The sequence below is a fragment of the Molossus molossus genome, unplaced genomic scaffold (genome assembly GCF_014108415.1).
Source record: "Molossus molossus isolate mMolMol1 unplaced genomic scaffold, mMolMol1.p scaffold_m16_p_12, whole genome shotgun sequence".
Taxonomy (NCBI): domain Eukaryota; kingdom Metazoa; phylum Chordata; class Mammalia; order Chiroptera; family Molossidae; genus Molossus; species Molossus molossus.
The window spans coordinates 71,206,715-71,222,466 of NW_023425347.1; the positions used below are offsets into that span (position 1 = coordinate 71,206,715).

At 47.3% G+C, this 15,752-nt stretch overlaps 1 protein-coding gene across 1 annotated transcript; it reads right to left on the bottom strand.

The window, feature by feature from the left end:
• Nucleotides 1–339: 339 nt before the first annotated feature.
• On the bottom strand, nucleotides 340–15,013 carry AKR1A1 (aldo-keto reductase family 1 member A1). The gene is made up of 10 exons (XM_036255890.1): nucleotides 14,697–15,013; nucleotides 11,880–11,949; nucleotides 8,189–8,278; nucleotides 3,696–3,815; nucleotides 3,366–3,517; nucleotides 2,389–2,584; nucleotides 1,890–2,089; nucleotides 1,561–1,633; nucleotides 1,338–1,424; nucleotides 340–496 (listed from the first exon to the last, which is right to left on the bottom strand). Exons 3-10 carry the CDS (start codon nucleotides 8,270–8,272, stop codon nucleotides 431–433), a joined length of 978 nt encoding a protein of 325 aa, XP_036111783.1. The 5' UTR covers nucleotides 8,273–8,278; nucleotides 11,880–11,949; nucleotides 14,697–15,013; the 3' UTR covers nucleotides 340–430.
• Nucleotides 15,014–15,752: the final 739 nt, after the last annotated feature.

The window sequence follows — 15,752 nt, forward strand, 5'->3', positions numbered from 1 at the left end:
TAGGGGATGGGGTGAGAACTCAAGATTCAGGTCCAGCAGTGCACAGGACTCCCAATGCCCTGTTATCAATACCGAGGTGTTCAATTTGGGGGATTCTCAGTAAGAAAGCTGGGGGACCACAAGCAGACAGCATGCAGTGGTAACAGCTGCCAGTAGATGGCGCCAGTCCACTAATGTACCCAATTCAGAAAAGCAAAAGTAGAATCCAGCTCCATCCTGGTTCCTCCAGAACCAAGAAAGACAAGGAGTTTGGGTTCAGGGCAGGTAGTACCCAGTATCCCTAAGGGAAATGGTTTCCATACCAAGTCTGACCAGGCAAATAAGACAATAAACAGTATAGGTGTTCCAATGGCTTTATTAACTCGCTCTTTCTGGGAGTGGCAGGACCTAATAGCTGGAGGGCAGGACAGGAAACCAGGACACTGTGGTTTCAGTATAGGTCATTAAAGGGGTACAGAGGGTGCCCTGCATCTCTTGGAACCCTCTTTCCATCCACCTGGAAAGAAAGACAGACATATGACCCCATTAGGAGTTAACATTTCAAAGACGCAGGGCATCTTTCCCCAAATCTTCCTGAATCTCACTTGTGTATAGCACAATGCCAGATGGTAGTGACAGGGCCCCAGCCTCAGATAATGCCACAGTATTAACAGCATTTCCACCAAACCCATAGCTGGTACATAAAGTTTATAGTCTCAGCTGGGAAGGAACTATTTATTTCCTTACGTGCAACAGGCTTCAACCCAACTTCGATCCTTCTAACAAAGTTGAGAATGCCTTCTACACTCTCCTCATTAATATCATTTACTAAGATTTTTCTGTGTCAGGTACTGGAGTCATTTTACAGATAGAAAGCTTAGGCTTGGAGAAGTTAAATAATGTTCTAGCTTATAAGATATAGAAAAGCAGGACTGGAACTCACAGGCTATATTACTTATCCCTTAGTTATACTACTTCCCCAAGTTGAATAAAAAGCCATTGTGCCCTGGCCGGTTTGGCTCAGCGGTTAGAGCGCTGGCCTGCGGTCCAGAGAGACCCGGGTTCGGTTCCCGCTAAGGGCATGTACCTCAGTTGCAGTTTGTCCCCAGCCCTGGTTGGGTTGTGTGGGTGGCAGCCACTCGATGTGTCCCTTTCACGTCTATGTTTCTCTCTCTCTCCTTCCCGCTCTATCTGAACAAAAAAATGGAAAAATGTCCTCGGGTGAGGATTAAAAAAAAAAAAAAAGAAAGAGCCATTGTGTCCAGAATAGTAATCTACCAACACCATTCTCCCTCTCTCTGACCAACAAGGTTGAAGCCAGACTTGGGCCAGACTGATTTGGGCAGGGTGAAACATACCATAAGCAGGGGCACGATATATCGGCAATTTTTATTCAGGGAATCCAGCTGCTTCATCTCTTCTGGGCTAAAGGTGAAGTCAAATACCTGGGGATGGAGAGTGGGGGTAAGGAAAGCCAGCTTTGGAAGTCGGGGTTCCAGAACACTTCCTTCTTAGCCTGGCAAAGTTGGGGCCAGACTGTGTCCCAAAGGGCTAAAGAAGATAGGACCCATCACCAAGTACCTGGATGTTCTGAAGGATACGGGAAGGTGTGACACTCTTGGGGATGGAGATTACTTTCCGCTGGACCTGCCACCTAAGGTGGGGGGTTGAGGTAGATGAGGAAGGAGTCAGTATTCAAAAGCATTGTTTTGTCTTCTATGTAGCCTTTTCTCCTGGAGTCCCTGAGCCCCCCTGGAATGGGGAATATGCTTCAGAGTGGCCTCCCCCAGATCACATGGCAAGAGTCTCAGCCTCATCCAGACACTTGGATAAGGAACCCCTAAACCCTTGTCTCCCAACCCAGGAGCCCAATCCCTGACCTGGCCTCCTTTCCCCAAGATTGCCTGCACCTGAGCAAGATCTGGGCTGGAGACCGGCCATACTTTTCAGCCAGTGCCAGGACCACTGGCTCCTCAAGCAGGACAGGTTCATCAGGATCACGCCAAGCACGATCAGAGGAGCCCAGAGGGCTGTAAGCAGTCACCTCCAGGCCACGTGCTTGGCAGTGGGCAATCAGCTCGTGCTGAGCCAGATATGGGTGACATTCCACCTAAGCCAAGAAAACAACCCATCACCATAGGGTGGCCACATCCAGCTTGCCTGGCTGCACCATCCTGACCAACATTGCACCACTAACCCCTACTTCCCCTCAGTCCGCTTCTCAACATATTTTCCACTGTCCATTTCATTCTCATCCCACACTTCAATGCCCTTCTTTATTCAGAGGATTCCCGCACCAACATTTCTGACAACTTGCTAGCCATCTCCATGAATTAGACCATCATCTGCTCACTCATGTTCTTGCACATATACACCCCCAAAACAACTGACCTGCTATGCTGTGCTCACCTGCAGGACAGCTGGGCGCACAGAGGCCACACTGAGTAGATCATCAATCTGCCGACTGCTGAAGTTGGACAGGCCCAGTGCCCGCACCAGCCCCTTAGCCACCAGTGCCTCCAGGGCCTTCCAGGTCTCCTTGTAGTCAATGGAGTCATAGCGGATAGTCCCATCAGCATTCTTAGGGAAAGGGTCATCTCCCCGCCTGAGTGAAAGACAGCCCCCCCAGAGTGTGTGGGCAAAATGCCAGGCTTCTGCCATACCTGCCCACCCAGCCACTCTATGCCCCATACTTTAAGCCCAGAAAGGGCAAGGGGCCAAGAATGAGAAAAAAGCATGGTTTTTCACCCTTCCAGATCATGACCCATGTATTAACTCAATATGGAATGGCCATTCCCCCTCTTCTTCCGAGAGGCAGATTATATCTCCTCTCCTCTGGGAAGTCTTCCTTAATGCCTTCCTCCTCAAAGACTTGCATGCTCTTGAGGCCTTCTTCAGGCACAGGTCACAGAGTTGATGGTAAGCTCCTCTCACACCCTCTGCTGGAACTTACTATTTCTTTCTTTCTTTCTTTCTTTTTTTTTTGGTACATGCCCCTAGCTGCTAGGGCCTAGCGGGAACTGAACCCGGGACTCCATGGTCCTCAGGCCGATGCTCCAACCGCTGAGCCAAACCGGCCAGGGCACTTACTATTTATTTCAACCCCAGGGCCTAGTTCAGCAGAAGCCAGTACCTTTCCCGAATGAATAAAGGGAGCAGGAGAACCACTCACGCATACCCTAGATACACCCCATGTGAAGTTGCACTCCTTTTTCTGTAGCTAAACTCCTGGCTGCTGTAGCAAAAAGGGCTGAGTTCCCATGCCAAGCTCCTCAGCTTGCCACACAGATAGTGTTCTTATCCTGCTCTCTACTGTGACTTATGATGTTACTAACATGACTCCCCCAACCCCGAATTCCCTGGATGAAGACCCTGGTAAAGCTCACTCAAAGGCATAAGGCCAGTGTATCAGGTACAGGTCCAAATACTCCAGCTGGAGGTCAGCCAGTGTCTTCCGGAGGGCAGACTCCACATCCTCGGGGTGGTGCTTAGTGTTCCACAGCTTAGAAGTCACAAACAGCTCTTCCCGAGACACTGCCTGGTACAGGGTGCAGGGGCCATAATGAGAAGAGCCATGGGCACCCAGTCTCACCCACCCTCACCTCTGGGATAGGAATTAGAAGGGAGCTGATTTCAGACTCCTCCGGTCAGGCCCCAGCCGCCCTCCCCAGACGCTTAGATCTCTCACCCCATCCCTCTGCGGCCCCTGTCCTCACCTTGCCATGCCCCACATTCTCCTTCAAGGCCTCCCCAATCTCAGTCTCATTGCCGTAGACAGCAGCACAGTCAATGTGGCGGTAGCCTACACTCAGGGCATACTTAACAGCTGCTTTTACCTGCCAAGTGAGAAAAGCAGAGAGTTTCAGCTCTGTTGGTCTGGGCCAGAAACTGCCCTTCTAAGGATCACTGATAGAAAGTGGGGGCGGGAACATACCACTGCAGTCATCCGTGCAGTGGGGGAGACACTATGGAAGATGGTTCTAGTCTTGGGGAAGGGACTAGAAGCCTCAAACCCTTCGTCCCCATCCCACTAAACTCCAAGGTTCTTTCCTACTCAACGAGCTCAGCAGGGCCCAGCAAAAGACTAACAATGTGCTCCCAGCTACATGCTCAGAAGATGAATACATTGACAGAGGACAGAAGTATAGGTCATGGAGAAAGGTTCCCAGCCCTGAGGAGCTGGTTAGGGAAACATGATAAACAGGTAGATAATTACTAGGCCAAGGCCATTTGGAGAAAGACTCCAGGAAGCCATGTAACCATGCAAGCTCTGGGGAATCAGGCAAACAGAAGAGGTGAGATGGGAGAAAATTAAGTTAGGTAGAGAAGTGTGATGGAGGCTGGGCCCAGGGCTTCCTGTCAGAAGAGAAAAATGCAGGTATCAATTACAGGTCAGTTAATTTGCTAAAAACCCAACTAGAAAAATGGCATCAGAAGCAGAACTAGGTACCAGGCCCTTGCCATTCAAGATCCCCATCCAAGACTTCCAGTCAAGATGGCGGCGTAGGTAAACGTGGTATCGCGTCCTCCCACAACCACATCAAAGTTACAACTAAACTATAGAACAACCATCATTCAAAACCATCTGAAATCAAGCTGAATGAAGTCCTACAACTACAGAATTAAAGAAGCAGCTGCATCAAGACTGGTAGAAGAGGCGGAGGTGGCAGGCTGGTCCCACACCCACGTGTGGTGGATAAAAATCAGGAGGACACCTCTGCTGGGAAGGAGGGGTCCCTGTCTCACACCAGGCATCCCGCTCAGGGTTCCAGTGCCAGGAAGAGAAGTCTGCATCACTTCCGGCTGGAAAAACCAGCAGAAACTGAGGCTCAGGGAGGCTGAGGCAGCTGGAGCCCCAGGCAGCTTCTTAAAGGGCCCGCGCACGGACTTATTGGACTTGCTCCCTCTAGGCTTGGAGGGGAGGCAGCTCAATGGGCGCCAGAGACATAAAGGGAAGAACTGAGCTGTTTAGCATTAGAGCAAGGACTGGAGAGGCAGCCTTCTCCAGGACAGATGTGCTGTCGGAGGCCTTGGTTCCTTTGGTGAGCCCTTCCCTGGGGCGGCAGACAGTCGCCATATCTGGGACTCCAGCAACCTGGCTCACACTGGTTGCCCTGGCCTGGTGATTCCCTGAGGCCCTGCCCCACCCAACTTTCAGGCCCACCCAAGCTGTTGCCAGTTGCTTAACCTTAGGATTGGTCTGTCTTGGATCCTGCTTCAGGTTTTCCTAAATTCTTTCAAACAAGCAGCATCTGGTCTCAGCTAGCCCCATATCTCTCCTTAAGTAATACACAGAAACAAACACAGAGAGGCAGCCAAAATGAAGACACAAAGAAACAGGTCCCAAATGAAAGAACAGGACAAAACTCCAGGAAAAGAACTAAGTGAAATGGAGATAGGTAACCTAACAGATGCTGAGTTCAAAATACTGCTTATAAGGATGCTCAATAAACTTACTGAGGGCCTCAAGAGCATTAAAAAAGACCAATCAGAAATGAAGGAGGCACAGTCAGAAACGAAGGAGGCACTAACTGAAATAAAGAATAATTTACACAGATTCAGTAGTACAGTAGATAAAGCCAAGAAGCAAACCATCGATTTGGAATACAAGGAAGCAAAAACATCCAATCAGAACAGCAAAAAGAAAACAGAATCCAAAAAAGTAAGGATAGTGTAAGGAGCCTCTGGGACAACTTCAAGCGTGCCAACATTCGCATCTTGGGGGTGCCAGAAGAAGAGAGAGAACAAGAAATCAAAAACCTATTTGAAACAATAATGGCAGAAAACTTCCCTAACTTGGTGAAGGAAACAGACATACAAGTCTAGGAAGCACAGAGAGTCCCAAACAAGATGAACCCCAAGAGGCCCACACCAAGACACATCATCATCAAAATGCAAAAGGTTCAAGACAAAGAGAGAATCTAAAAACAGCACGAGAAAAGCAGTTAGTCACTTACAAGGGAGTTCCCATAAGACTGTCAGCTGATTTCTCAAAAGAAATTTTGCAGGCTGTAAGAGAGTGGCAAGAAATATTTAGAGAGTGATGAAAAGCAAGAACCTACAACCAAGATTATTCTATTATCCTGCAAAGCTGTCATTTAGAATCGATGGCCATATAAAGAGTTTCCCAGACAAGAAAAAGTTAAAGGAGTTCATCACCACCAAACCGTTATTATATGAAATGTTGAAGGGTCTTTTTGAAGAAAAAGATAAAATATATGAACAAACAAAATGGCAATGAATACATATCTATCGGCAATAGAATCTACAAACAAAATCAACAGGCCGAACAGAAACATTTTCATAGATACGGAGAACATTTTGTTGGTTGCCAGATGGGAGGGGGGTTGGGGGAATAGGTGAAAAATGTGAAGGGATTAAGAACAGCCCTGGCTGGTTTGGCTCAGCGGTTAGAGCATTGGCCTGCGGTCCGGAGAGACCCAGGTTCAGTTCCAGCTAAGGGCACGTACTTCGGTTGCAGTTTGTCCCCGACCCTGGTTGGTCATGCGGGTGGCAGCCACTCAATGTGTCCCTTCACGTCGATGTTTCTCTCTTCCTCTCTCTCTCTCCCACTCTATCTGTACAAAAAAAAAAGGAAAAATGTCCTCAGGTGAGGATAAAAAAAAAAAAGAACAAATTGGTTGCTAGATTGACAAACCTCAAAAAGAAGGGGGTTAGGGGGTGGGAAGAAATAAACCAAAGAACTTATATGCATAACCAATGGACACAGACAACAGCGTGGGAAAAGGCGGGAGGGAGGTGGGCGTGGGGAGGAAGGGGTCAATGGGGTAAAAACTGAAGAACATCTGTAATACATTCAACAATAAAGATTAAAAAAGAAAAAAATAAAGATCCCCATCTAGGTGCAGCTCTTACTATCCAAATATATTTTTCCAGCCCTGACCCTAACCATGCTGCCCCCCTCCTTCTTGACCCTGGCTCTGACCTCCACCCCTAGCTCCTGAATTTGTCCTGGGCCATGTCAGTGCCTGCCTGGAGCACAAAGACCCCGGCTCCAGAGTCCTAGGTAGCTGTAGGAAGAAAATCAAAGGGAAAAAAGGCAGAGGGTCATCCAACCACACCACAAACACTAGTCAAAATCCCAGAGAGGAGCCCAGGAGGTTTGGCTCAGCGCTCAGAGCGTCAGCCTGCGGTCCAGAGAGACCTGGGTTCAGTTCCTGCTAAGGGCATGTACCTTGGTTGCAGTTTGTCCCCGGCCCTGGTTGGGTTGTGCGGGTGGCAACCACTCAATGTGTCCCTTTCATGTCGATGTTTCTCTCTCTCTCTCTCTCTCCCTCCCACTCTATCTGAACAAAAAATGGGAAAATGTCCTTGGGTGAGGATTAAAAAAAAAATCCCAGAGAGAAGAGGCTGTTCTCACTGCCCGAGTCCCTCCCAAACTTAATCCCCAAATTTCTCTAAACTCTGACTCAGATGTCTAAATAAAAATGACAAAGCACTTGGGGAGATGCCCAATGCTAGGTGGATGCTGAATCTCTAGCTGTAAACCCTAGAAAAGCAGGTCTCCGTTCCCAGCCTTCCTACAGCTGAAGGGTCTACATCAGGGGTCATTAAACTCCAGTTCACAGCTGCCTTTTGTTTTTTTTTCAGCCCTGAGCTAAGAATAATTTTTATATTTTTAAATGGTTACAGAAGTACATAGTCACCTCTATTTTGCATCTTGTCCAGCAAAATCTAAATTGTTAACCATCTGGTTCATTAAGGAAAAATTTGCTTATCCTCGGTCTATATACTTGACCTAATTGTTCTTCAAACTCTGACATCTTCTACGTGCCTAACTCTGGAATGAACACAAGTGAGAGAGGCCCACCCTCAAGGAGCCCAGTGTGAGGTAGGAGATATGATCATAGCACAGGGTGATAAATGGCATATTAGGGGTCAGCAAAGGGTCAGACAGAGGGCCCCATGTCTGCCACGGGACTCAGTGCCAATACACTTAGGGAAAGGGTTCCTTCCTATGCCCTTGGCCCTGCTGACACCCTCAGCCCCTCCTCTGAGTCAGCTGGGTAAGCTAAGGGCACACTGTTAGGTCCTTCTTCCCTTGTTTCTTCCCACTGCCCTCCAGGCTCATCCTATTTTAAGTGGAGTACAGAGGTGGGGCTGCTAGGAAAAATGCAGGGCACTCTCAAATACTACCTTTTCCCTAGCAGAGGTGCAGGAAGCCCTCCTCCTTTTCCCCCATCCTCACCTGGCCAGGATTGCTCTTCCAGGTGCCCAGTCCAATCAGGGGCATCTTCTGCCCAGTGTGCAGGAGGACACAGGAAGCTGCCATTGCCTCCTGAAACACAAACAAAAAGAGAATGATATGGGGATCAGTACTGCTTGGGCTTCAGCTACCCACAATTCTCCTCTAAATTGTGAGTAGCAAAAGAGGCACAGAGGTGATAAGACAACAAACATATGGTTGTGTGTATACGCCTGTGAGCAGAGGCAGCTGAGACAAAGTGCCCAGAAATAACCAAAGCCAGTAGCTCCCAGACAAACATTAACCAGACCACCAGCCTGCTGCCCTTCCTTCCACCAGGCTAAAAGTCTGTGTTAAAGAACTCCAGTACCGCCCTGGCCGGTTTTGCTCAGTGGTTAGAGCGTCAGCCCGCAGACCAGTGAGTCTCAGATTCGATTCCAGTCAAGGGCACATACCTCAGTTGCGTTCGTCTCCTGCCCTGGTTGGGCTGTGCAGGAGGCAACCAGTCGATATGGCTCTATCATGTCGATGTTTCTCTCTGTCTCTCTCTCTCCCTGCCTCCCACTCTATCTGATGATAAACAGAAAAATATCCTCAGGTGAGGAATAAAAATTTTTGCAAAAAAAAAAAAAAATTCCAGTACCTAAAAACAAAGGCAGGGTAGCTCCTCAGAAGCACCCAGCCTTAACTACATAAGGTCTCAAGCCAGTGTAAGACAGGTAAAGGCCATTATCAGTCAATGTGAAACCGGGTGACAGAACAGGCTCAGGAAAGGGTCACTTCTCTGAGGATGAAATGAACATTCCCAGGAGACTGTCAGAACTATAGAGACTCTCTGAGTTACACTCACAGAAGTCTGATATACCACGCTGCTAGGCCCGAGTGAGCTCTTACAAGGGAAGTATACCATCTTTTAGATGAAAAAACTGGCTAAGAGAGGTTAAGTTATTTGCCCCAAATCAGCAGCTAAGTGGCAGAGCCAAGGATCCAAGGAGGAGCTAATGGAAAAAGGCAAGAAAAAGGGACCTAAACGCAGTTCTATAAAAAACATGTGCTTGGGGCGGGGGGGATCAAGAGGAGGGTATCAATGGGGGAAAAAGGAGAAACATCTGTAACAAAAATTAATTAATAATAAAAAATTTTAAAGAGTGCTGACAGCCCTGGCCGGTTTGGCTCAGCGGTTGGAGCGTCGGCCTGCGGTCCGGAGAGACCCGGGTTCGGTTCCCGCTGGGGGCATGTACCTCGGTTGCAGTTTGTCCCCGGCCCTGGTTGGTCGTGCGGGTGGCAGCCACTCGATGTGTCCCTTTCACATCGATGTTTCTCTCTCTCTCCCTCCTGCTCTATCTGAATAAAGAATAAAAAAGTGTCCTTGGATGAGGATAAAAAAATAAAAAAAAAATAAGTTTAAAAAAAAAAAAAAAAGAGTGCTGACAGTAGACACATGTACAATGGGCTACAGAAAGCAAGTGCTTTCTGAAGGGCAAGAACCAGGGAATATTGACATTGGTTTTGAAGAAGTTGTTGGATTTTCCCTCAAGTTAAGGGGGAAAGTCTTTCCAGGAAGGAGAATTAGACACAGGACTTCAGTGCAGCAGAAAGCAATAAATTTCAGATGTAAGAAACTTTCCAATTGAACAAAAGCAGGTGGTTGACTGAAGGATTCCTTTTTGGAGCACTATGAAAATCAGAAGTCTCCAAATGGCCTAAGAATGAATACTCATTTAGTCAGCACATGATGAATATTCCAGGCCTTGTATTAGACCACATATTCAAATAGAGTCCCTGCCCTCCTGGAGCTTATAGTCTGGTGGGAGAGGGGGATGGACAGAGGACATGGGCACAATGTATAAGAAATATGACCAGCCCTGGCCAGTATGGTCCAGTGGTTAGAGCATCAGCCCACTGTCCAAAGGGTGGAAGGTTCACTTCCCAGTCAAGGGCACATCGTAGCTGGGTTGCAGGTTTGATCACTGGCCCCAGTTGGGGTCGTGAGGGAGGCAGCCAATTGATTACATCAATGTTTCTATTTCTTTCTCCCTCCCTCTACCCTTCCCTCCCTTCCACTCTACCCAAAAATTAATGAAAAAATACCCTCGGGTAAGAATTAACAACAACAAAAGACCAAAATCTGCACAAGTGCTGCAAGAAAAGAGTAAGCTGGCTAGATTGGCCTCTTAGAGGTGCTGAGTCAAGTCTTAATGAGAAGTAGTCATCCAAGTGAAAAGGAAAAGAAAAGAATGCTCACCCCCAAAGTCAATAAGGTAGAAACCTTTTCACTTGATTTCATCAGTACTATATCTACCATTCTTTTGGGATTGATTTGTCAGCAATATTTTTTAAATATTACCTTTGTTTCCAAGAACATCAAGAGTATTATGGTAGAGCAGGTAATAAAAGCAAGTTGTGTGTACAACCTACACACCAAAATTGTCTTCCCTAATACTTCTGACTCCAAATGATTTTTTTTTTTTTTGATATTTTGTTCAGATAGAGTAGAAAGGGGAGAGGGGGAGAGGGAGAGAGAGGGGGAGAGAGGGAGGGAGGAAGGGAGGGAGAGGGGGGGAGAGAGAGAGAGAGACAGAGAGAGAGAGACAGAGAGAGAGAGAGAGAGAGAGACATCGACGTGAAAGGGACACGTCGAGTGGTTGCCACCCACAAGACCCAACCAGGGCCGGGGACAAACTGCAACCAAAGTACGTGCCCTTAGCGGGAACCGAACCCAGGTCTCTCTGGACCACAGGCCGACACTCTTAACTGCTGAGCCAAACCGGCCAGGGCCCAAATGATTTTTAAAAAAATGGTTTTATTGATTTTTTAGAGAGGAAGGAAGAGAGATAGAAACATCGATCAGCTTTCTCCTGCACCGCCCCCCTACCGGGAATCAAGTCCATGGGACAACATTCAATCCACTGAGCCACACCAGCTGGGCTCAGGACAAATTTTATAGTCCATCTAGCATAACCAGTTATGGAGACCACTCCTTTCTGATTGAACAAAAATGTTCAATCTGAGAAGCAAACCAAAGATCGCTGTAAGCAACCCTCTTTGTTTCCAAAGTTCCCAGGGATCAGGGATGTTTGGACCTCACAGGAGGAACAAGCCTGCCAGCTACCACCAGAATCTGGGGCTGATTTCCTGGACTTGATCCCCAAACAAATAACCTGTTGGCCTCTCCTAGATTTCCCAGCTCACAGGAAGGGCTCTGAAATTATAACTGGGCTGAGAGCTTGAACAAAAACCATACCTAAAGGAAAAGAAGAAACCTGATGCTTGCTTCGCCCTTTCTTTTGTTGGTGAAACTGAAAACCAAAAGGGCTGACGCTTGTGGGGTGTCGGGAGGCGGGGATCGTGCAGGTAGGAAGACCTAACAAAGATCTGCAAAGAATAAAAGCTACAAAGGAGTAAATGGAGGGGTCTCCGTAGAAGACAGATGTTTTTCTCTAGGACAGGAAGTTATCCTCTGCCAGTTCTTGACTTCATCTTCTGCCTGAAGCAACAGCTTTCCAGCCTAGGCCTGCATTAATAGGCTCTGAGCTTGTCAGACACTGACTTGCTGGACCTCTGGCAGCACTCAGAAACCCTCATGTTATGTTGGGAGAGGTTCCAAATGTGAGAGAGAAGCTGTGTGTGTACAAGGAGACAGAGAAGAGGATAGCACCAAGTCAGTTTTTATTATTCCCAAGATGGCACTTACGTTCTTTCACACTGGGGTTGTCTTCCCTTCACAGAGGAGGGCTCTATAGTTGCTGGCTGGATGCGGGTAACTAGAAAACACAAGAAAAAGACGAAGTGGTATTTGGATGAGTGTTCTCTGGCTGCATGGGCCTTTCCTCCGTCTCCCATAAATGTTGGTGTCCCCAATCCTCTTCTCACTCCTTAGTAGGGCTCATGTCTTCAGTTATCACCTTAAGCACTGATTCTTTCCACCCAGTCTGTAAATTCAACTCCCTCTGTGCATCTCCACAAGTGTGTCCTACAGGTATCTGAGACTCAATGTGTCCAAAACTGTATTTGTCAAATCCAGCTGGCCAGAAATTAAACCAGAAACTTCTTGGTGCATGGGTCGACACTCAACCACTGAGCCACACCAGCAGGGCGAGATACTATATTTAAAGCACTTCACACATCCCAGCCAGTATGGTTGAGTGTCGACCCATGCACCAAGAGGTTGCCAGTTTGATTCCTGGTCAGGGCACATGCCCAGGTTGTGGGCCAAATCCCCAGTGTGGGTCATGCAGTAGGAGCCCATCAGTGTTCTCTCTCATCGATGTTTCTCTCTCTCTCCCTCAAATCAATAAAGCCATCTTGTTTCTGTATATTTTTTCTCACCAGGGACTCAGGGCCCTGGATAACAACTGTTAAAACAAACCAGACTTGTTCACAGTATAATCCATTGGGTCTTTTAAAATCCATCTAAATAAAGTATTTCAGTTCATTTGAGGCATTTCTGAGTATTATCACATTATAGTTTTGACAGGTGATGGGGAGGGGAGTATATCTTCTCCTGTACGCCTAAGAAGCCATCATGGAAAGCTACCTTATATATGTAATAGTGACCAAGATTTGGTATATTTGACTGGGTTAAAAATCCTGTTAGTATTTGTATATATAAAGAAAGATACTATTAGCACTAAATTGTAATGTAAAACCTAAAACTGCAATAATAACACTTTACATACTACCTTGTGGGAGACTTTTTGCATAGCATCCATTTTGTTACAATCTGCTCTGCCATCTCCTGCCCTAAGGCAGGGTCTCTCTGCATACAATGTCTCTGCATTCCTCTAGATAATCATTTACTCTGCTAGCCATTCTTTGCTTATCATTTGTTCCACCTGGGGTATTTACTGGAATTTGCTTCAGGTGGGGTACTCATTTCACCTGATTTTTGCCCTATATAGTGTGAACTCCCTCTGAATAAACGAGACTTGATTAGAACCCTGTCTTGTCTCCATTTCTCATGTCTCTTGTCCCTCCTCATCCTCACTCCCCCTCTAGAGTCCTCGTTGCTCGACCTGCGGGATGGGTCACTACCTGATATGAAAAAGCTTAAAAAAAAAAAGTGTATATATATGTAAATATAGATATATATATATAGAGAGAGAGATAGATTAGATAGATAGATATAGATAGATATTTATCTCTAATTCTTTCTCCAGTCCATACACGTTTACCTCCATTGCCACTGCTCTAGTTCTAACCATTCCTACCAGAACCAGGAATCTCTGCTTCCAGTGTGGCCCCTCTCTCCACAATCCATTCACTTAACCTGATCATGTGACTCCCAGGTTCAAACTCTTGCAGCAGTTCTCTCCTACCCAGGGCAAAGTCCAGACTCCTTAGTATACCCTTCAAAACCTGGCTCCCACATTCCTCATTTTTCCTCCTCATTTCAGGCTCCATGTTTCAGACTTTGCAGCGTGAGCCACCATTTACTGATTCCAGGCCTCTGCACACTTTCCTTTCTCAAATCTCAATCTTACCTAGCTAACTGTTGCTCATCCTTCAGCTAGCACATTAAACTTCTGGCTCCTCCCATGCACTGATAGCTTGTGCACACAGCTACAGTTGTCTGTTTATGTAAGTTCCCCCCATAAACCTGGGTACTTCTTGACTTGAGGTAAGAGCCTGTCATCTGTCTGAACCCCTCACACTAGACTGCCTGCCCCATACATACACACACACACACACACACACACACACGGAGGTAAAGGGGGATCTTGAGAGCTAGAGAAGCATTTCAGTCACTGCCTTCTTCCTTTCCTTCTTGGATCACCCAGAAAAATCATTTCTGGAAAATATCAAAGAACTTTACCATCTTCCCCCACTCTCCCCCAAAAATCCCAATGGCTCCAGACGGGATGCTACTGAAATTATTCCTGTAGAGATAAAAATACTGAGACCTTGGGGAAAATAACAAGCCTGATCAGAACCATAAAGACCTTTCTAAGGGAGGTTCTGCAACCCTGAGTATGGTCAAGCTGAAGGAAAGAGTTAATAACAGCCCCATCTGAAGAAGGTTCAGATTTTAGTATCTCTGTAACAGCTCTGAGGCAACTAAAAGGCATGCCCTGGCTTTCCCAAACCCAAAGCAGGCATCTAAGTAAGCAAACTCTACCCCATTCCAACACTTTTAAGAAGCTTCTCTACAATTCCATAGAAAGGCCTGATCTCCTGGAAAAAATCGTGTTGGTGAGCAAACAAAATGGAAGATGGCAACTAAAACTTACTGAGCATCTAATATGTGCCGGGCTCTTCTGAAAGCTTTCTCACTTAATTCTCCCTATAGTTCAGACGTAGGAATTCATTTTACCGATGAAGAAATTGAGGTCCGGAGAAACAATTTATTCCAGATTACACAGAGAATAAGGGAAGAGTTCAAAGCTGAAACTAAGTCTGGCTCTCTCCAGAACCTGCGCTCTCCACTCTTTCCCCGGGGCGGACACCTCAGTAGTGAAGGTTCAAGATCAACTTCTCTGCAAGAAACAGGGTCTCAGCAGGAGAAACTCACCTCCGCACAAGCACTGAGCGTGAAATAGGTGATAAAATCTCAGCTCAATTTTGAGCCCTGCTAGTGATCCAATAAGCCTCGGCTTCCGGGGTTGGAGGGCCGCAAGGGAAGTGGGCCAGATGGTGAAGGCAGGAACCTGGCCCCAGTCTGGTACAAATGCGAAAACTCCTCCCAGAGGAGGGGCGAGGGACGAACATTTGGCCTCACTAGCCGTGCTGGACTCCGCCCCTGCCCCTGAGAAGGAGCTTGGGGGTGGAAACCAGCGTTGGGGGCCTGCACCTCCACTAGGTGCTGATAGTGGGACTGGCCGCAGTTCAGACACAACCGACCACGCGGGCTTGGAGAAGGCGCTGGCCGAGTGAAACTGGAGCCTCCGCTCACGTTGGGGGTTTGGGGGCGGGACCAGGCCACGCCTCTTCTGGCCCACATTGCATCGCGCGCCCCTGCGACGCCGCTCTAGGCCACTAGAACTCCTCTAGTTAAAGGAAGTGGGGCCCCAAGTGCCGCTTTCTACTATCTGTCTCCGACCTGATGGTGGGTTCCAAGAGTACACCTAAGCTGGCCCAGTTATTTGGTCAGGCAAACTGAGACCCAGAAAACGGCCTCAACACAAAGGTTGACCACAAAAAGGAAGATTTTGGTCCCCAGACTCCAAGAGCTAGAAAGTCTGTGGTTTCTGCCTGGCCTGTGGACCCTGGCCACGCATTCATGTGCCGGGCGCTGTGCTAGACTTCATAAACGTGATTTTATAGAATCTTCACAACAGCCCTGGATGGAAAATGTTCTTTATTTCTTGTAAGACTTTATTGAAATATATAGTATAGCATACATACAGAAAAATGTACAAATCTTAAACTCACCGCTCTTAATGATTTTTTTTGATACGCAACTATCTTTCCTGGTGAATGTCCGATGGCCTGGGGAACTGGCACCAGGCAAAGTGCTCGACCATTGTCTCCTTGCTCAGCCTTGTCTCCCACCCTGAACGGCCTGCCTCGAGCCTATAGATTAACTCCCATCTTATCTATTCATATTCCAGAGGCTCCATGCATAACC